This window comes from Pseudopodoces humilis, chromosome 17, assembly GCF_049639895.1.
Source record: "Pseudopodoces humilis isolate 2021_Gansu_Grassland_sample_001 chromosome 17, ASM4963989v1, whole genome shotgun sequence".
NCBI lineage: Eukaryota > Metazoa > Chordata > Aves > Passeriformes > Paridae > Pseudopodoces > Pseudopodoces humilis.
In genome coordinates, this window is record NC_142216.1 from 15,889,553 (window position 1) to 15,910,037 (window position 20,485).

Here is a 20,485-nt window from a genome sequence, read left to right on the forward strand (position 1 = left end):
GTGTTCAGTTGGTGAGCGTGGAGATGCAGGCGGGGAGTTTCCATTTGCTGCCCGTGCTGTCAGCATCGCACGTTGCGTGCTCGGTTTGTCCTGCTGAGCGATGAGGCTGTGTGGTTCTGGTGTGGGTGTGGGCTTGCCGCTGGCCTGAGAAAGGGCGCATTGTGATGCTGGAGCCGGGTGTGTGGAAAGCTTTGGACTCTCGGTCCGGGGCGAGCGGCAGCGCGGGCTGCGGGCGGCGGCGGGCGCAGTTGCAGCGCGCACCGCTGGGTGGTGCCCTCGGCCAAGGCGGCGCCGAGCGGCTGCGGCAGCGGAGGCGGCCGAGCCCGGCCCGGCCCAGCCCAGCGCAGCTCGGCTCAGCGCAGCGCAGCTGAGCCCGAGCGAGCTGAGATCAGCGCAGCGCAGCCGGCCGGAGGTGGCAGCGGCTGCGTTGGCGAGCGCTGCCCCGTGTCAGCCGCTGCCGGCACCCCCCGGTTGTGTCAGGCGCCGCTTTCGGCGGAATCGGAGGCAGCGAGAGAAGGAGCCCGGCCCGCGCTTGGCCGCTTTCGGCGGGGAATCACCGGGGACAGCCGCCACACACCGACCCCGGCCGCCGCCGCCGCCGCCTACGCGCCTTGGCGATCCCAAGGCAAGTGCTTTGTCTGTCTGCTTTCCTGTGGCTGCCGCCCGCTCGCGCCGAGCCCATCCGCTACTCCGTAGCCGAGGAGGCGGAAAGCGGCTCCCTGGTAGGCGAGCTGGCGGAGGACGCGGGGCTGACGCCGGCGCAGCTCTCGGCTCGCCGCGCCCGCCTGGTGTCGGAGGACGGCCGGCAGCATTTTGCCTTAGAGCGCGGCTCCGGCCGCCTGCTCGTGGCGGGGAGGCTGGACCGGGAGGAGCTGTGCGGCCAGTCCGCCACCTGCATGCTCCCCTTCGAGCTGCTGCTCTCCAACCCCCTGCAGTTCTTTCGGGTCGAGGTGGCTCTGGAGGATATCAATGACCATTCACCCATTTTCCCTGATAAGCGTGCCACTTTTGACATCCCGGAAAGGAGTGACCCCGATTCGCGTTTTCCTCTGGAGGTGGCTCGGGACCTCGATATTGGCAGCAACACAGTCCAGGCATACAACATCTCTCCCGAGAACGAATATTTCAGTGTCTCCTATGGAAGTCGGAGTAATGGTGACAAATATCTTGAACTTGTTTTGGAAAAGCCACTAGACAGAGAGGAGCATACAGACATGGGTTTCCATGTTATTGCTGTGGATGGTGGCTCTCCTCCCAGAAGTGGCACCGTCGAGATCTCTATTGTCATTCTGGATGTAAATGACAATGCTCCCATATTCACACAAGAGCGTTACGTTGGGAAGGTTTTGGAGAATACGCCAGACGGGTCAGTAGTGCTGACTGTGCTGGCAATAGATAAGGATGCAGGAGTAAATGGGGAGATCTCCTATCAACTCAGTGAAGCAGTGGGACAGAGTGACTCAATATTTGTGATTGACCCTCTAAGTGGAGAAATTAAACTCACAAAACCTCTGGACTATGAGGCAGCACAAACTCACGAACTGAGTGTGAGAGCCAGAGATGGTGGGGGACTCTCAGCCATCTGCAAAGTGCTGGTGGAAGTGGTGGATTTGAATGACAATGCCCCAGAGGTGGTGGTCAGCTCCTTCAGCAGTCCCCTCCCCGAGAACACAGCGCCCGGCACGGTGGTTGCCCTGTTTACGGTCAGGGACCGAGATTCTGGGGCCAACGGGAAGATCTCGTGTGGCCTCGAGGATCAGCTCTTCTCGCTGCGGCCAGCCTATAAGAATTACTATGAGCTGGTGACAGTGAGCGCGCTGGACCGCGAGGAGACGGCTCGCTACATCCTCAGGGTGACGGCAGCAGACGCGGGGTCGCCTCCTCTGACGAGCACGCAGACCTTCACCGTGGACATCTCGGATGTCAATGACAATGCCCCCGTCTTCAACCAGACGTCGTACACCATGTACGTGCGTGAGAACAATGTGCCCACGGTGTTTGTTGGAGCCGTCAGCGCTGCCGACGCTGACGTGGGGCTCAATGGCAAGGTGAGCTATTCCCTGGCAGCGGTGCAAGCGGCAGAGGGGCCTTGGTGCTCGTGCGTGTCTGTGAACTCTGAGAACGGGCACGTGTTTGTGCTGCGGCCCCTGGACTACGAGCGCTTGAGGCAGACGGAGGTGACGGTCAGTGCCTCTGACGCGGGCTCTCCTCCCCTCAGAGCCAACGTCAGCGTCCGCCTCGTGGTGCTGGACGAGAACGACAACGCCCCGCTCGTGCTGTACCCAGGCCAGGAGAGCAGCCCAGCGTCCAGTGAGCTGGTGCCCGTGTCGGCCGAGGCGGGCTACCTCATCACCAAAGTGGTGGCCGTGGATGCCGACTCCGGGCAGAACTCGTGGCTCTCGTACCACCTGCTGAGGGCCAGCGAGCCAGGGCTGTTCACGGTGGGTGTCCACAGCGGGGAGGTGCGTCTGAGGAGGCCGGTGACGGAGAGAGACAGCGTGAGGCAGAAGCTCCTTGTCCTGGTCAGAGACAACGGCAAGCCGCCCCTGTCGGCCACGGCAGCTGTGAGCGCGCTCCTGCTCAAGGACTTGTCAGATGTGCGCCTCCCCGGGCACGGCAGCCCGGCCCCAGAGGATCAGGCTGGCTCCCTGACCACCTATTTAATCATTGCCCTGGTGTGTGTCTCCCTGCTCTTCCTCGTCTCCACCGCAATCTTTGTGGCTCGCAAGGTGTGCAAGAGAAAGGAGCTGAAGGCTGGCCATGTGCTTTATGCTGCCGACAACTTGCAGAGCGGCCTGGCCGATGGGGCCGCTGCAGGGAGCCTGCCCCGCGCCTATTGCTACGAGATCAGCCTCACAACGGGCTCGGGCAACAGCGAGTTCAAATTCCTCAAGCCCATGCTCCCCAGCCTGCCACCACAGCACTGCACCGTGAGCCAGGGCCCGGAGGATGAACAGCATTTCCCCTGTGTCCCTGTCAGCACCGAGGACACGGCACCAGACAATCCTGGCACTCTCTCTGCAGGACACTTCAATTCTCTTTCCTTCAACTAGCTGGGCTCTGCACTGCCAGAGGCTTCAACGCCCGTGGGATATTGGGATCCAGGCAGCAGCAAATGACAATGGTTCCTCCAGAGACAACTTGTGTTTCCAAATGGCATAACCAATTTCCCTCATATTCTAAGTCAGAGTAGAAGTTTTTAGGATCTCCAAAAAGTGAAAAATAGAAGCAAATAAAAGAAGTTTGGGCTCTCACTCTGGCAGTAATATTCTTCATCTCTATTTTGGCCATTCCTGATAGGCATTAAGAAGGGGGTTAGCACTCCAGCTATTCTCCTGTATCTCTTGCTGGCAGACCAGACCATGAAACCCATATTTTTTCATTGCTATAAAACAATGGCACAGTTTTGTAGATACATTTAACGTTTGCTGGAATGGCCCAAAGCCCTTTGACCAGCTCAGAAAATAAGTTAGTTCTGAATACTGTGTCATGATGTTCTTTTAGCATGTTTTTTTTCCTTATGTGGCTTTGGTTGTCTCTGTGTGAGGGGTGTGGGCTCTCTGTGTTACACTTTCTTCTCAGTGTGTCAGTCTGTACGACCCTTTGTTGCGTTGGCCGATGCTCCACCAATGCTGTCCTGTGAAAGAGTGAATTTGTCCCATCAAGCCATTGCAATGCTGGCAAATCCAGCTCTACAGAGTAAAAGGCTATTTTGATCCTCTGAGTACAGAGGCCTCATCTTCTTCAAGGCAGAGAAGAAGAGGAAAATGCACAACAGAATCTTCCTTTGACCTGTGTGTGGGATTTGTGCTCCGTCCACCTGAGATTGTCTAGGAAATACAGCACTGGAAGGGTCATTATGGTGTATATGAAATGTAGAGAGACATTCAAACCTTTTAATCATCCTTATAGACATGGAAAAAACACATGTCCATAAAATATAATTTTCTGGAGTACGAATCAAGAAGAACATGAAGACAGGTCTTTGAGTTTTCTTTGCTCGTTCATGTTTCTGAATTCAGGGGCTTCTTAATGTGACTAGAAAGCTGTCCCTACAGAAGTTTCTCCATTTATGTTAGAGTGTTTGCATTCTGCTTTTTCCCCTTTCTCTTTTTATCTACTTAACTGTACTGAGAATTATTTTGCTCATTCCACTGGAGAAGGATTGCCACCCCAGATATAAAAACTAGTTGTTTGAACGATATCTGTAATGCATGGAATATTCATAAAGACACCCTCAAGTTGTTTTGTACCAAAGTTAGAACGTTCAACATTGCTATAACTCTAAGTTTAAAAATTGTAAAAATATCTAGAATTGAAATAAATACTGATGTCTTAGTTTAGGGCAAAGTAGGAAGGAAAACTCCAAATGGGGATTTCCCCAGGGAAATGCCCCTCCCTACCAACTGGTCTGGGAAAAGAAAAAAAAAAATTCCTTGGAGAGAAGTGGAAAAAGCTGTTTATTTAACAGAAATTGAGTAATATTAAATAATAAAACCTCTTGCTGTTCGATGGGATGGCAAATCTAGGAAGAAAAAAAAAAGTCCTTTTCATGTGGTGTAGCTCGGTTCGCTCAGGTTCTTATCAGTCCCTCCGGCGCTGGAAAGTGCTGAGGCCCAGGCCCCGGTGGGCCACAGGCGTGAGCTCTCGGGGTTTGGCTGGGTGTTCAGTCCAGAGCAGGCTTGCACAGATCCAAGAAAATTGGGAAAAAAAACCAAACAAAGGTCCAGGGAACTCCTCTGCCTCAGCTAGCTAGAACTAACTAAAAGCCAGAGAGAAGCTCTGTCCCGCTGTCTGTCCGTGCTGCAGACACCACAGTCCAGGAGCGAGATGTGTGGGAGTGATGTTTTTCCTTAACACAAACTGCGCGCTTCTTCTTCTCCCTCTCTTGCTCTCAAAGCCAGTCTTAAAGGTGCAGAACTTAATATATGACATAAACCAGACGATTGGGGATACCAGTATCATAAAGTCACCCCAGGACAACTGAATACTTACCTAGAGACAGAATTCTTTGTAGAGACGATCTTTCTGGGAAACACCTGTCAAGGCTTTTCAAGCTTTCATTGATATTAATACAATAGTACAGTTGTGTAGACAGGTCTCACACTTGCTGAAATGGCCAAAAGTCCATTGCCCTGCTCAGAAACGCAAGATGGTTTTAAATTCCATGACATTATGTACTGTTATCATGGGTGTTTTTCTTTCTGGGGCTTTGGATGTCTCTGTGTGAGATGTGTGGGCCCTGTGTGTTACAATTTCTTCTCAACATGTCTGTCTGTTCGGCCCTTGTGCATCTGCAGATGCTTCACTCATGCTGCCCAGTGAAAGAGTGAATTTGTCTCATCCAGCCATTGCAATGCTGGCAATTCCAGCTCTGCAGAGTAAAAGGCTCTTTTGACCCCATGAGTACAGGGGTCTTACCTTCTTAAGGGCAGAGAGGAGTAGGAAAATGCATAAGAGAATCTTCCTTTGACCTGTGTGTGGCTTTTGTGTTCTGTCCACCTGGGATTGTCTGGGAAATACAGCACTAGAGTATGTATTCGGTTGGGTTTTTAAATGTAGAGAGCCAATAAATCCTTCCAATCGTCACTATATGCATGGAAACGCCAAATGTGCAGGACAGGAAATGTCATTTTCTGGAGTTAGAATCGAGAAGAACTTGAAAACAGAACTTTGAGGTTTTTTCCTCATGCTTGTTTTGAATTCAGAGGTTTCTTGATGTGACTAGAAAGCTGTCCCTACAGAAGTTTCTCCGTTTGTGTTAGAGCCTTTACAGTGTGCTTTTCCCCTTTCGCCTTTTATCTACTTAACTGTGCTGAGAATTATTTTGCTCATTCCACTGGAGAAGGATTGCTACCCCAGCAATAATAACTGGTTGTTTGAACAATGTCTGTAATGCATGGAATATTCATAAAGACAACCTCAAGTTCTTCTGTGCTGAAGTTAGATAGTTTAACATTGGTAGAACACTGAGTTTAAAAATTGTAAAAATATATAGAATTGAAATAAAGGGAGCACCCTGACTACTTACGTGGAGACAGAATTCTTTGTAGAGACGTTCTCTCCGGGAAAGACTTGTCAAGGCTTTTCAAGTTTCAGCGACGTTTTTTCTCACTCTGACGCTTGACAGAAGGGATGGGTGGGTTCAGTTGGTGAGCGTGGAGATGCAGGCGGGGAGTTTCCATTTGCTGCTCGTGCTGTCAGCATCGCCCACTGCGTGCTCGGTTTGTCCTGCTGAGCGATGAGGCTGTGTGGTTCTGGTGTGGGTGTGGGCTTGCCGCTGGCCTGGGAAAGGGCGCATTGTGATGCTGGCGCCGGGTGTGTGGAAAGCTTTGGACTCTCGGTCCGGGGCGAGCGGCAGCGCGGGCTGCGGGCGGCGGCGGGCGCAGTTGCAGCGCGCACCGCTGGGTGGTGCCCTCGGCCAAGGCGGCGCCGAGCGGCTGCGGCAGCGGAGGCGGCCGAGCCCGGCCCGGCCCAGCCCAGCGCAGCTCGGCTCAGCGCAGCGCAGCTGAGCCCGAGCGAGCTGAGATCAGCGCAGCGCAGCCGGCCGGAGGTGGCAGCGGCTGCGTTGGCGAGCGCTGCCCCGTGTCAGCCGCTGCCGGCACCCCCCGGCTGTGTCAGGCGCCGCTTTCGGCGGAATCGGAGGCAGCGAGAGAAGGCGCCCGGCCCGCGCTCGGCCGCTTTCGGCGGGGAATCACCGGGGACAGCCGCCACACCGACCCCGGCCGCCGCCGCCGCCGCCGCCGCGCCATGGCGATCGCAAGGCAAGTGCTTTGTCTGTCTGCTTTCCTGTGGCTGCCGCCCGCTCGCGCCGAGCCCATCCGCTACTCCGTAGCCGAGGAGGCGGGAAAGCGGCTCCCTGGTAGGCGAGCTGGCGGAGGACGCGGGGCTGACGCCGGCGCAGCTCTCGGCTCGCCGCGCCCGCCTGGTGTCGGGGGGCGGCCGGCCGCATTTTGCCTTAGAGCGCGGCTCCGGCCGCCTGCTCGTGGCGGGGAGGCTGGACCGGGAGGAGCTGTGCGGCCAGTCCGCCACCTGCATGCTCCCCTTCGAGCTGCTGCTCTCCAACCCCCTGCAGTTCTTTCGGGTCGAGGTGGCTCTGGAGGATATCAATGATCATTCACCCGTTTTCCCCGAGAATCGAGTGACTTTTGACATCCCCGAAACGAGCAACCCTGATTCACGATTCCCACTGGAGGCTGCTCGGGATCTCGATATTGGCAGCAACACAGTCCAGGCATACAGCATCTCTCCCGAGAACGAGTTCTTTAGTATCTCATCGGGTACTCGAATCACGGGAAAGAAGTTTCTTGAGCTTGTTTTGGAGAAGCCACTAGACAGAGAGGAGCAGGCAGACATGAGTTTTAGCCTCATTGCTGTAGATGGTGGGTCTCCTCCCAGGACTGGGACAACCGAATTGAAAATTATCATTCTAGATGTAAATGACAATGCTCCCATCTTCGCACAGGAAGAGTACATTGGTGAGGTTCTGGAAAACATGCCAGAAGGCTCAGTAGTTTTAACAGTGCTGGCAACTGATCAGGATGCAGGTGTCTATGGGGAAATTACCTATCAACTCAGTGAAGCTGCAGACGAGAGCGACTCAATATTTGTGATTGACCCTCTAAGTGGAGAAATTAAACTCACAAAACCTCTGGACTATGAGGCAGCACAAACTCACGAACTGAGTGTGAGAGCCAGAGATGGTGGGGGACTCTCAGCCATCTGCAAAGTGCTGGTGGAAGTGGTGGATTTGAATGACAATGCCCCAGAGGTGGTGGTCAGCTCCTTCAGCAGTCCCCTCCCCGAGAACACAGCGCCCGGCACGGTGGTTGCCCTGTTTATGGTCAGGGACCGGGATTCTGGGGCCAACGGGAAGATCTCGTGTGGCCTCGAGGATCAGCTCTTCTTCTCGCTGCGGCCAGCCTATAAGAATTACTATGAGCTGGTGACAGTGAGCGCGCTGGACCGCGAGGAGACGGCTCGCTACATCCTCAGGGTGACGGCAGCAGACGCGGGGTCGCCTCCTCTGACGAGCACGCAGACCTTCACCGTGGACATCTCGGATGTCAATGACAACGCCCCCGTCTTCAACCAGACGTCGTACACCATGTACGTGCGTGAGAACAATGTGCCCACGGTGTTTTGTCGGAGCCGCCAGCGCTGCCGACGCTGACGTGGGGCTCAATGGCAAGGTGAGCTATTCCCTGGCAGCGGTGCAAGCGGCAGAGGGGCCTTGGTGCTCGTGCGTGTCTGTGAACTCTGAGAACGGGCACGTGTTTGTGCTGCGGCCCCTGGACTACGAGCGCTTGAGGCAGACGGAGGTGACGGTCAGTGCCTCTGACGCGGGCTCTCCTCCCCTCAGAGCCAACGTCAGCGTCCGCCTCGTGGTGTTGGACGAGAACGACAGCGCCACGCTCATGCTGTACCCAGGCCAGGAGAGCAGCCCAGCGTCCAGTGAGCTGGTGCCCGTGTCGGCCGAGGCGGGCTACCTCATCACCAAAGTGGTGGCCGTGGATGCCGACTCCGGGCAGAACTCGTGGCTCTCGTACCACCTGCTGAGGGCCAGCGAGCCAGGGCTGTTCACGGTGGGTGTCCACAGCGGGGAGGTGCGTCTGAGGAGGCCGGTGACGGAGAGAGACAGCGTGAGGCAGAAGCTCCTTGTCCTGGTCAGAGACAACGGCAAGCCGCCCCTGTCGGCCACGGCAGCTGTGAGCGCGCTCCTGCTCAAGGACTTGTCAGACGTGCGCCTCCCCGGGCACGGCAGCCCGGCCCCAGAGGATCAGGCTGGCTCCCTGACCACCTATTTAATCATTGCCCTGGTGTGTGTCTCCCTGCTCTTCCTCGTCTTCACGGCACTCTTTGTGGCTCGCAAGGTGTGCAAGAGAAAGGAGCTGAAGGCTGGCCATGTGCTTTATGGTGCCGACAACTTGCAGAGCGGCCTGGCCGATGGGGCCGCTGCAGGGAGCCTGCCCCGCGCCTATTGCTACGAGATCAGCCTCACAACGGGCTCGGGCAACAGCGAGTTCAAATTCCTCAAGCCCATCCTCCCCAGCGTGCCAGCACAGCACTGCGCCGTGGGCCAGGGCCCGGAGGATGAACAGCATTTCCCCTGTGTCCCTGTCAGCACCGAGGACACGGCACCAGACAATCCTGGCACTCTCTCTGCAGGACACTTCAATTCTCTTTCCTTCAACTAGCTGGGCTCTGCACTGCCAGAGGCTTCAACGCCTGTGGGATATTGGGATCCAGGCAGCAGCGGATGACAATGGTTCCTCCAGAGACAACTTGTTTTTCCAAATGGCATAACCAATTTCCCTCATATTCTAAGTCAGAGTAGAAGTTTTTAGGATCTCCAAAAAGTGAAAAATAGAAGCAAATAAAAGAAGTTTGGGCTCTCACTCTGGCAGTAATATTCTTCATCTCTATTTTGGCCATTCCTGATAGGCATTAAGAAGGGGGTTAGCACTCCAGCTATTCTCCTGTATCTCTTGCTGTCAGACCAGACCATGAAACCCATATTTTTTCATTGCTATAAAACAATGGCATAGTTTTGTAGATACATTTAACGTTTGCTGGAATGGCCCAAAGCCCTTTGACCAGCTCAGAAAAGTGCAGTACTTCTGAATACTGTGTCATGATCTTTTGTTAGCATGGGGCTTTTTCCTTCTGGGGATTTGGAGGTCTCAGGCCATGTGGGCTTTGTGTGTTACACTTTCTTCTCAGTATGTCTGTCTGTACGGCCGTTGTTCATCTGCAGATGCTTCACTAATGCAGCCCAGTGAAAGAGTGTATTTGTCTCATCCAGCCATTACAATACTGACATTTCCAGCTCTATAGGGTAAAAGGCTATTTTGACCCTATAGGTACAGGGCTCTCATCTTCATCAAGGCAGAGAGGAGCAGGAAAATGCACAAAATCATCCTTTATCTAATATGTATTTGTGTTCTGTACACCTGGGATAGGCTTGGAAATTTAGCACCGAAAGATGCATTAGGGCAGGCTGTAACTGTAGAGAGTTATGAAAACTTTTAATTCTCATTATGAGCATGAGAACACCATTTGTCCATGAAATATAATTTTCTGAATTTAGAATCAAGCAGAACTTGAAAACAGAACATTGAGTTTTCTTTCCTCATTCTTGTTTCTGAATTCAGAGGTTTCTCTCTGGGACTAGAAAGCTGTCCCTACAGAAGTTTCTCCATTTTTCTTAGAGCATTTGCATTCCAATTTTTCCCCCTTTCTCCTTTTATCTACTTAACTGTACTGAGAATTGTTTTGCTCATTCCTGTTGAGAAGGACTGCCAACCCAGCTATAATAACTGGTTGTTTGAACAATGTCTGTGATGCATGGGATATTCATAAAGACACCCTTAAGTTGTATTGTGCTGAAGTTAGAAACATTAACATTGGTATAAGACTGAATTTAAATATTGTAAAGATATGTAGAATAGAAATAAAGAGATCACACTGACTACTTACGTGGAGACAGAATTCTTTCTAGAGACGTTCTCTCAGGGAAAGACTTATCAAGGCTCTTCAAGCTTCAGCGAGGTTTTTTCTCGCAATGTCCTTTGTTCAAAGGGATGGGGGGATTCAGTTGGTGAGCATGGAGATGCAGGCGGGGAGTTTCCATTTGCTGCCCGTGCTGTCAGCATCGCCCGTTGCGTGCTCGGTTTGTCCTGCTGAGCGATGAGGCTGTGTGGTTCTGGTATGGGTGTGGGCTTGCCGCTGGCCTGAGAAAGGGCGCATTGTGATGCTGGCGCCGGGTGTGTGGAAAGCTTTGGACTCTCGGTCCGGGGCGAGCGGCAGCGCGGGCTGCGGGCGGCGGCGGGCGCAGTTGCAGCGCGCACCGCTGGGTGGTGCCCTCGGCCAAGGCGGCGCCGAGCGGCTGCGGCAGCGGAGGCGGCCGAGCCCGGCCCGGCCCAGCCCAGCGCAGCTCGGCTCAGCGCAGCGCAGCTGAGCCCGAGCGAGCTGAGATCAGCGCAGCGCAGCCGGCCGGAGGTGGCAGCGGCTGCGTTGGCGAGCGCTGCCCCGTGTCAGCCGCTGCCGGCCCCCTCCCGCTGTGTCAGGCGCCGCTTTCGGCGGAATCGGAGGCAGCGAGAGAAGGAGCCCGGCCCGCGCTTGGCCGCTTTCGGCGGGGAATCACCGGGGACAGCCGCCACACCGACCCCGGCCGCCGCCGCCGCCGCGCCATGGCGATCGCAAGGCAAGTGCTTTGTCTGTCTGCTTTCCTGTGGCTGCCGCCCGCTCGCGCCGAGCCCATCCGCTACTCCGTAGCCGAGGAGGCGGAAAGCGGCTCCCTGGTAGGCGAGCTGGCGGAGGACGCGGGGCTGACGCCGGCGCGGGTCTCGGCTCGCCGCGCCCGCCTGGTGTCGGAGGACGGCCGGCAGCATTTTGCCTTAGAGCGCGGCTCCGGCCGCCTGCTCGTGGCGGGGAGGCTGGACCGGGAGGAGCTGTGCGGCCAGTCCGCCACCTGCATGCTCCCCTTCGAGCTGCTGCTCTCCAACCCCCTGCAGTTCTTTCGGGTCGAGGTGGCTCTGGAGGATATCAATGACCATTCGCCTATTTTCCCTGAGGAAGAGGTGTCTTTTGACATACCTGAGACGAGCGAGCCAGGCTCTCATTTCCCGTTGGAGGTGGCTCGGGATCTCGATATTGGCAGCAACACAGTCCAGACATACAGCATCTCTCCTGAGAACAAGTATTTTAGTGTATCTTACGGGATTCAGTTCGCAGGCAAGAAGTATCTGGAACTGGTCTTAGAAAAGCCTCTAGACAGAGAAGAGCAGGCAGAGTTGGGTTTCCGTGTCATTGCAGTAGATGCGGGCTCTCCTCCCAGAACTGGGACGACTGAAGTGGAAATTGTCATACTAGATGTAAATGACAATGCTCCCGTCTTCACACAGGCGGTGTACATTGGGAAAGTTTTGGAGAATATGCCAGAAGGCTCTGTGGTTCTGATTGTACTAGCAACGGATCAGGATGCAGGAGTAAATGGGGAAATTTCCTATCAACTGAGGCAAGACGTGGGACAGAACGACTCACTATTTCTGATTGATCCCATAACTGGTGAAATTAAAATCACAAAACCTCTGGACTTTGAGGCAGCACAGAGTCACGAACTGAGTGTGAGAGCCAGAGATGGTGGGGGACTCTCAGCAATCTGCAAAGTGCTGGTGGAGGTGGCGGATGTGAATGACAATGCCCCAGAGGTGATGGTCAGCTCCTTCAGCAGTCCCCTCCCCGAGAACACAGCGCCCGGCACGGTGGTTGCCCTGTTTACGGTCAGGGACCGGGATTCTGGGGCCAACAGGAAGATCTCGTGTGGCCTCGAGGATCAGCTCTTCTTCTCGCTGCGGCCAGCCTATAAGAATTACTATGAGCTGGTGACAGTGAGCGCGCTGGACCGCGAGGAGACGGCTCGCTACATCCTCAGGGTGACGGCAGCAGATGCGGGGTTGCCTCCCCTGACGAGCACGCAGACCTTCACCGTGGACATTTCGGATGTCAATGACAACGCCCCCGTCTTCAACCAGACGTCGTACACCATGTACGTGCGTGAGAACAATGTGCCCACGGTGTTTGTTGGAGCCGTCAGCGCTGCCGACGCTGACGTGGGGCTCAATGGCAAGGTGAGCTATTCCCTGGCAGCGGTGCAAGCGGCAGAGGGGCCTTGGTGCTCATGCGTGTCTGTGAACTCTGAGAACGGGCACGTGTTTGTGCTGCGGCCCCTGGACTACGAGCGCTTGAGGCAGACGGAGGTGACGGTCAGTGCCTCTGACGCGGGCTCTCCTCCCCTCAGAGCCAACGTCAGCGTCCGCCTCGTGGTGCTGGACGAGAACGACAACGCCCCGCTCGTGCTGTACCCAGGCCAGGAGAGCAGCCCAGCGTCCAGTGAGCTGGTGCCCGTGTCGGCCGAGGCGGGCTACCTCATCACCAAAGTGGTGGCCGTGGATGCCGACTCCGGGCAGAACTCGTGGCTCTCGTACCACCTGCTGAGGGCCAGCGAGCCAGGGCTGTTCACGGTGGGTGTCCACAGCGGGGAGGTGCGTCTGAGGAGGCCGGTGACGGAGAGAGACAGCGTGAGGCAGAAGCTCCTTGTCCTGGTCAGAGACAACGGCAAGCCGCCCCTGTCGGCCACGGCAGCTGTGAGCGCGCTCCTGCTCAAGGACTTGTCAGACATGCGCCTCCCCGGGCACGGCAGCCCGGCCCCAGAGGATCAGGCTGGCTCCCTGACCACCTATTTAATCATTGCCCTGGTGTGTGTCTCCCTGCTCTTCCTCGTCTCCACCGCAATCTTTGTGGCTCGCAAGGTGTGCAAGAGAAAGGAGCTGAAGGCTGGCCATGTGCTTTATGCTGCCGACAACTTGCAGAGCGGCCTGGCCGATGGGGCCGCTGCAGGGAGCCTGCCCCGCGCCTATTGCTACGAGATCAGCCTCACAACGGGCTCGGGCAACAGCGAGTTCAAATTCCTCAAGCCCATGCTCCCCAGCCTGCCACCACAGCACTGCACCGTGAGCCAGGGCCCGGAGGATGAACAGCATTTCTCCTGTGTCCCTGTCAGCACCGAGGACACGGCACCAGACAATCCTGGCACTCTCTCTGCAGGACACTTCAATTCTCTTTCCTTCAACTAGCTGGGCTCTGCCCTGCCAGAGGCTTCAATGCCCGTGGGAGGAGCTGTTCTCGGCAGTAGCAGGTGGCAATGGTTCCTCCAGAGAAAACTTGCATTTCCAAATGCCATGACAAATTTCCCTCATATTCTAAGTCAGAATACAAGTTGTCAGGTTTTCAAAAAGAGAAAAATAGAAGCAAACAAAAGATAGTTGGGCTCTGACTCTGGCTGTAATATACTTCATCTCTGATATGGTCATTTCTGATAGGCTTTAAGAAGGGGGTTAGCACTCCAGCTATTCTCCTGTATCTCTTACTGGCAGACCAGACCATGAAACACTTATTTATTCATTGCTATAACACAATGGCACAGTTATGTAGATAAATTTAACGTTTGCTGGAATGGCCCAAAGCCCTTTGCCCAGCTCAGAAAAGTGAGGTGCTTCTGAATACTGTGTCATGATGTTCTGTTAGGATGGGGCTTTTTCTTTCTGGGAATTTTGACATCTCTGTCTATGTGGGCTTTGTGTGTTACACTTTCTTCTCAGTATGTCTGTTTGTTCACCCTTTGTGCATCTGCAGATGCTTCAGTAGTGCTGCCCAGTGAAAGAGTGAATTTGTCTCATCCTGCCATTGCAATGCTGGCAATTCCAGGTCTACAGAGTAAAAGGCTATTTTGACCCTATGAGTACCGGGGCCTCATCTTCTTCAAGGCAGAGAGGAGCAGAAAAATGCACAAAGTCATCCTTTATCTAATGTGTATTTGTGTTCTGTACACCTGGGATAGGCTTGGAAATTTAGCACCGAAAGATGCATTAGGGCAGGCTGTAACTGTAGAGAGTTATGAAAACTTTTAATTCTCGTTATGAGCATGAGAACATCACTTGTCCATGAAATACAATTTTCTGGAGTTAGAATCAAGCAGAACTTGAAAACAGGACTTTGAGTTTTCTTTCCTCATTCTTGTTTTGAATTCAGAGGCTTCTTGTTGGGTCTAGAAAGCTGTCCCTACAGAAGTTTCTCCATTTGTGTTTGAACATTTCCATTCTCTTTATGCCCTTTTTCTTTTTATCTACTATCTATCACTGTGCCGTGCGCCAGGGCCCAGAGGATGAACAGCATTTCCCCTGTGTCCCTGTCAGCACCGAGGACACGGCACCAGACAATCCTGGCACTCTCTCTGCAGGACACTTCAATTCTCTTTCCTTCAGCTAACTGGGCTCTGCACTGCCAGATGCTTCAATGCTCGTTGGAGAATGTGATCCAGGCAGCAGCAGGTGGCAATGGATCCTTCAGAGACAACTTGTGTTTCCAAATGTCATAAGTAATTTCCTGCATATTCTAAGTCAGAATAGAAGTTGTCTGGTTCTCCAAAAAGTGAAAAATAGAAGCTAATCAAAGAAAGTCAGACTCTTACTCTGGCTGTAATATACTTCATCCCTGATGTGGTCATTTCTGATAAACTTTAAGAAGGCAGTTAGCACTCCAGCTATTCTTCTGTTTCTCTTGCTGGCAGACCAGACCTTGATACTCTTATTCATTGGTATTAACACAACTGCACAGTTGTGTAGACAAGTCTCACACTTGCTGAAATGGCCCAAAGCCCATTGCCCTGCTCAGAAATGCAAGATGGTTCTGAACTCCATGACATGATGTACTGTTATCATGGGCGTTTTTCTTTCTGGGGCTTTGGATGTCGCTTTGTGAGATGTGTGCGCTCTATGTGTTACAATTTCTTCACAACATGTTTGTCTGTTCGGCCCTTGTGCATCTGCAGATGCTTCACTCATGCTGCCCAGTGAAAGAGTGATTTTGTCTCATCCAGCCATAGCAATGCTGGCAATTCCAGCTCTACAGAGTAAAAGGCTCTTTTGACCCCATGAGTACAGGGGTCTTAATTTCTTGAGGACAGAGAGTAGTAGGAAAATGCATAAGAGAATCTTCCTTTGACCTGTGTGTGGCTTTTGTGTTCTGTCCACCTGGGATTGTCTAGGAAATACAGCACTAGAGTATGTATTCGGTTGGGTTTTTAAATGTAGAGAGCCAATAAATCCTTCCAATCGTCATTATATGCATGGAAACGCCAAATGTGCATGAAATGTAATTTTGTGGGGTTAGAATCGAGCAGAACTTGAAAACAGGACTTAGAGATTTTTTTCCTCATGCTTGTTTTGAATTCAGAGGTTTCTTGATGTGACTGGAAAGCTGTCCCTACAGAAGTTTCTCCATTTGTGTTAGACTGTTTGCATTCTCATTTTTCCCCTGTCTCCTTTTATTTATTTAACTGTGCTGAGAATTATTTTGCTCATTCCACTGGAGAAGGATTGCTACCCCAGCTATAATAACTGGTTGTTGGAACGATGTCTGTAATGCATGGAATATTCATAAAGACACCCTCAAGTTCTTTCGTGCTGAAGTTAGATAGTTTAACATTAGTATAACTCTGAGTTTAAAAATCATAAAAATATATAGAATTGAAATAAAGACTGACTACTTACCTGGAGACAGAATTCTTTGTAGGGTGTACTTTCTGGGAAAGATCTGTCAAGGCTCTTCAAGCTTCTGCGGGGGATTTTCTCCCTATGTCCTATGACAGAACGCCTGGATGTGTTCAGTTGGTGAGCGTGGAGATGCAGGCGGGGAGTTTCCATTTGCTGCTCGTGTTGTCAGCATCGCCCACTGCGTGCTCGGTTTGTCCTGCTGAGCGATGAGGCTGTGTGGTTCTGGTGTGGGTGTGGGCTTGCCGCTGGCCTGGGAAAGGGCGCATTGTGATGCTGGCGCCGGGTGTGTGGAAAGTCTTGGACCCTCGGTCCGGGGCGAGCGGCAGGGCGGGCTGCGGGCGGCGGCGGGCGCAGTTGCAGCGCGCACCGCAGGGTGGTGCGCTCGGCCAAGGCGGCGCCGAGCGGCTGCGGCAGCGGAGGCGGCCGAGCCCGGCCCGGCCCAGCCCAGCGCAGTTCGGCTCAGCGCAGCGCAGCTGAGCCCGAGCGAGCTGAGTTCAGCGCAGCGCACCCGGCCGGAGGTGGCAGCGGCTGCGTTGGCGAGCGCTGCCCCGTGTCAGCCGCTGCCGGCACCCCCCGGCTGTGTCAGGCGCCGCTTTCGGCGGAATCGGAGAGAGAAGGAGCCCGGCCCGCGCTTGGCCGCTTTCGGCGGGGAATCACCGGGGACAGCCGCCACACCGACCCCGGCCGCCGCCGCCGCCGCGCCATGGCGATCGCAAGGCAAGTGCTTTGTCTGTCTGCTTTCCTGTGGCTGCCGCCCGCTCGCGCCGAGCCCATCCGCTACTCCGTAGCCGAGGAGGCGGAAAGCGGCTCCCTGGTAGGCGAGCTGGCGGAGGACGCGGGGCTGACGCCGGCGCAGCTCTCGGCTCGCCGCGCCCGCCTGGTGTCGGAGGACGGCCGGCAGCATTTTGCCTTAGAGCGCGGCCCCGGCCGCCTGCTCGTGGCGGGGAGGCTGGACCGGGAGGAGCTGTGCGGCCAGTCCGCCACCTGCATGCTCCCCTTCGAGCTGCTGCTCTCCAACCCCCTGCAGTTCTTTCGGGTCGAGGTGGCTCTGGAGGATATCAATGACCACTCTCCTGTCTTCCGAGAAGATCGAGTTAGTTTTAGGATCACTGAAACGAGCAACCCGGGTTCACGTTTCCCGCTAGGAGGTGCTCAGGATCTCGATATTGGCAGCAACACAGTCCAGACATACATCATCTCTCCCGAGAATAATTATTTCAGTGTCTCCTATGGAAGTCAAAGCGAGGATGACAAATACGTTGAACTTGTTTTGGAGAAGCCACTAGACAGAGAGGAGAAGGCAGAGATGAGTTTCAGTCTCATTGCTATAGATGGGGGCTCTCCACCCCGGAGTGGGACCGTTCAGATCTCTATTATAATTCTGGATGTAAATGACAATGCTCCCATCTTCACGCAAGAGCGTTACATTGTGAAGGTTTTGGAGAACATGCCAGAAGGGTCTGTAGTGCTGACTGCATTGGCAATGGATAAGGATGCAGATGTCTATGGGGAAATTTCCTATCAACTCATCCAAGCAGTGGGCCAGAGTGACTCAGTATTTGTGATTGATGCCATAACTGGTGAAATTAAAATCACAAAACCTCTGGATTTCGAGGCAGCACAAAGTCACGAGCTGAGAGTAAGTGCCACAGATGGTGGGGGACTCTCAGCCATCTGCAAAGTGCTGGTGGAGGTGGTGGATGTGAATGACAATGCCCCAGAGGTGATGGTCAGCTCCTTCAGCAGTCCCCTCCCCGAGAACACAACGCCCGGCACGGTGGTTGCCCTGTTTACGGTCAGGGACCGGGATTCTGGGGCCAACGGGAAGATCTCGTGTGGCCTCGAGGATCAGCTCTTCTTCTCGCTGCGGCCAGCCTATAAGAATTACTATGAGCTGGTGACAGTGAGCGCGCTGGACCGCGAGGAGACGGCTCGCTACATCCTCAGGGTGACGGCAGCAGACGCGGGGTCGCCTCCTCTGACGAGCACGCAGACCTTCACCGTGGACATTTCGGATGTCAATGACAACGCCCCCGTCTTCAACCAGACGTCGTACACCATGTACGTGCGTGAGAACAATGTGCCCACGGTGTTTGTTGGAGCCGTCAGCGCTGCCGACGCTGACGTGGGGCTCAATGGCAAGGTGAGCTATTCCCTGGCAGCGGTGCAAGCGGCAGAGGGGCCTTGGTGCTCATGCGTGTCTGTGAACTCTGAGAACGGGCACGTGTTTGTGCTGCGGCCCCTGGACTACGAGCGCTTGAGGCAGACGGAGGTGACGGTCAGTGCCTCTGACGCGGGCTCTCCTCCCCTCAGAGCCAACGTCAGCGTCCGCCTCGTGGTGCTGGACGAGAACGACAACGCCCCGCTCGTGCTGTACCCAGGCCAGGAGAGCAGCCCAGCGTCCAGTGAGCTGGTGCCCGTGTCGGCCGAGGCGGGCTACCTCATCACCAAAGTGGTGGCCGTGGATGCCGACTCCGGGCAGAACTCGTGGCTCTCGTACCACCTGCTGAGGGCCAGCGAGCCAGGGCTGTTCACGGTGGGTGTCCACAGCGGGGAGGTGCGTCTGAGGAGGCCGGTGACGGAGAGAGACAGCGTGAGGCAGAAGCTCCTTGTCCTGGTCAGAGACAACGGCAAGCCGCCCCTGTCGGCCACGGCAGCTGTGAGCGCCCTCCTGCTCAAGGACTTGTCAGACGTGCGCCTCCCCGGGCACGGCAGCCCGGCCCCAGAGGATCAGGCTGGCTCCCTGACCACCTATTTAATCATTGCCCTGGTGTGTGTCTCCCTGCTCTTCCTCGTCTCCACGGCACTCTTTGTGGCTCGCAAGGTGTGCAAGAGAAAGGAGCTGAAGGCTGGCCATGTGCTTTATGGTGCCGACAACTTGCAGAGCGGCCTGGCCGATGGGGCCGCTGCAGGGAGCCTGCCCCGCGCCTATTGCTATGAGATCAGCCTCACAACGGGCTCGGGCAACAGCGAGTTCAAATTCCTCAAGCCCATCCTCCCCAGCGTGCCAGCACAGCACTGCGCCATGGGCCAGGGCCCGGAGGATGAACAGCATTTCCCCTGTGTCCCTGTCAGCACCGAGGACACGGCACCAGACAATCCTGGCACTCTCTCTGCAGGACACTTCAATTCTCTTTCCTTCAAATAGCTGGGCTCTGCACTGCCAGAGGCTTCAACGCCTGTGGGATATTGGGATCCAGGCAGCAGCGGATGACAATGGTTCCTCCAGAGACAACTTGTGTTTCCAAATGCTATAACCAATTTCCCTCATATTCTAAGTCAGAGTAGAAGTTTTTAGGATCTCCAAAAAGAGAAAAATAGGAGCCATGAAAAGAAAGTTGGGCTCTGACTCTGGCAGTAATATACTTCAACTGTGTTCTGGTCTTTTCTGATAGGCTTTAAGAAGGGGATTAGCACGCCAGTTATTCTCCTGTATCTCTTGCTATCGGACCAGACCCTGAAACTCTTATTTATTCGTTGCTATAACACAATGGCACAGTTGTGTAAACAAATCTCACACTTGTTGAAATGGCCCAAAGCCATTTGCCCATCTCAGAAAATAAGTTAGTTCTGAATACTGTGTCATGATGTTCTTTTAGCATGTTTTTTTTCCTTATGTGGCTTTGGTTGTCTCTGTGTGAGGGGTGTGGGCTCTCTGTGTTACACTTTCTTCTCAGTGTGTCAGTCTGTACGACCCTTTGTTGCGTTGGCCGATGCTCCACCAATGCTGTCCTGTGAAAGAGTGAATTTGTCCCATCAAGCCATTGCAATGCTGGCAAATCCAGCTCTACAGAGTAAAAGGCTATTTTGATCCTCTGAGTACAGAGGCCTCATCTTCTTCAAGGCAGAGAAGAAGAGGAAAATGCACAACAGAATCTTCCTTTGACCTGTGTGTGGGATTTGTGCTCCGTCCACCTGAGATTGTCTAGGAAATACAGCACTGGAAGGGTCATTATGGTGTATATGAAATGTAGAGAGACATTCAAACCTTTTAATCATCCTTATAGACATGGAAAAAACACATGTCCATAAAATATAATTTTCTGGAGTACGAATCAAGAAGAACATGAAGACAGGTCTTTGAGTTTTCTTTGCTCGTTCATGTTTCTGAATTCAGGGGCTTCTTAATGTGACTAGAAAGCTGTCCCTACAGAAGTTTCTCCATTTATGTTAGAGTGTTTGCATTCTGCTTTTTCCCCTTTCTCTTTTTATCTACTTAACTGTACTGAGAATTATTTTGCTCATTCCACTGGAGAAGGATTGCCACCCCAGATATAAAAACTAGTTGTTTGAACGATGTCTGTAATGCATGGAATATTCATAAAGACACCCTCAAGTTGTTTTGTACCAAAGTTAGAACGTTCAACATT

The 20,485-nt window shown here is 53.9% G+C and overlaps 3 protein-coding genes and 1 pseudogene across 3 annotated transcripts; all 4 read left to right on the forward strand.

Moving 5' to 3' along the window:
• The first annotated feature begins 23 nt into the window (after nt 1-23).
• On the forward strand, nt 24-3,053 carry LOC106628877 (protocadherin beta-15-like). The gene is made up of 3 exons (XM_088063762.1): nt 24-83; nt 190-430; nt 481-3,053. Exons 1-3 carry the CDS (start codon nt 24-26, stop codon nt 3,051-3,053), a joined length of 2,874 nt encoding a protein of 957 aa, XP_087919888.1.
• A 3,111-nt stretch (nt 3,054-6,164) lies between these two features.
• On the forward strand, nt 6,165-10,247 carry LOC148182976 (protocadherin beta-15-like; annotated as a pseudogene).
• A 317-nt stretch (nt 10,248-10,564) lies between these two features.
• LOC148182977 (protocadherin beta-15-like) lies at nt 10,565-14,305 on the forward strand. The gene is made up of 2 exons (XM_088063763.1): nt 10,565-10,672; nt 10,779-14,305. Exons 1-2 carry the CDS (start codon nt 10,565-10,567, stop codon nt 13,635-13,637), a joined length of 2,967 nt encoding a protein of 988 aa, XP_087919889.1. The 3' UTR covers nt 13,638-14,305.
• A 2,505-nt stretch (nt 14,306-16,810) lies between these two features.
• On the forward strand, nt 16,811-19,263 carry LOC148182978 (protocadherin beta-4-like). Its single transcript, XM_088063765.1, has one exon. It carries the CDS (start codon nt 16,819-16,821, stop codon nt 19,261-19,263), a length of 2,445 nt encoding a protein of 814 aa, XP_087919891.1. The 5' UTR covers nt 16,811-16,818.
• Nucleotides 19,264-20,485: the final 1,222 nt, after the last annotated feature.

What these genes read in the sequence shown, in the direction of transcription:
- LOC148182978 (XM_088063765.1), top strand. Translation starts at nt 16,819, where the DNA reads ATGGCGATCGCAAGGCAAGTGCTTTGTCTGTCTGCTTTCCTGTGGCTG.
- LOC106628877 (XM_088063762.1), top strand. Translation starts at nt 24, where the DNA reads ATGCAGGCGGGGAGTTTCCATTTGCTGCCCGTGCTGTCAGCATCGCAC. An exon ending in CATCGCACGTTGCGTGCTCG is followed by an intron (nt 84 to 189) that starts GTTTGTCCTGCT and finishes GTGTGTGGAAAG; the next exon opens with CTTTGGACTCTCGGTCCGGG. An exon ending in AGGTGGCAGCGGCTGCGTTG is followed by an intron (nt 431 to 480) that starts GCGAGCGCTGCC and finishes CGGTTGTGTCAG; the next exon opens with GCGCCGCTTTCGGCGGAATC.
- LOC148182977 (XM_088063763.1), top strand. Translation starts at nt 10,565, where the DNA reads ATGTCCTTTGTTCAAAGGGATGGGGGGATTCAGTTGGTGAGCATGGAG. An exon ending in CATCGCCCGTTGCGTGCTCG is followed by an intron (nt 10,673 to 10,778) that starts GTTTGTCCTGCT and finishes GTGTGTGGAAAG; the next exon opens with CTTTGGACTCTCGGTCCGGG.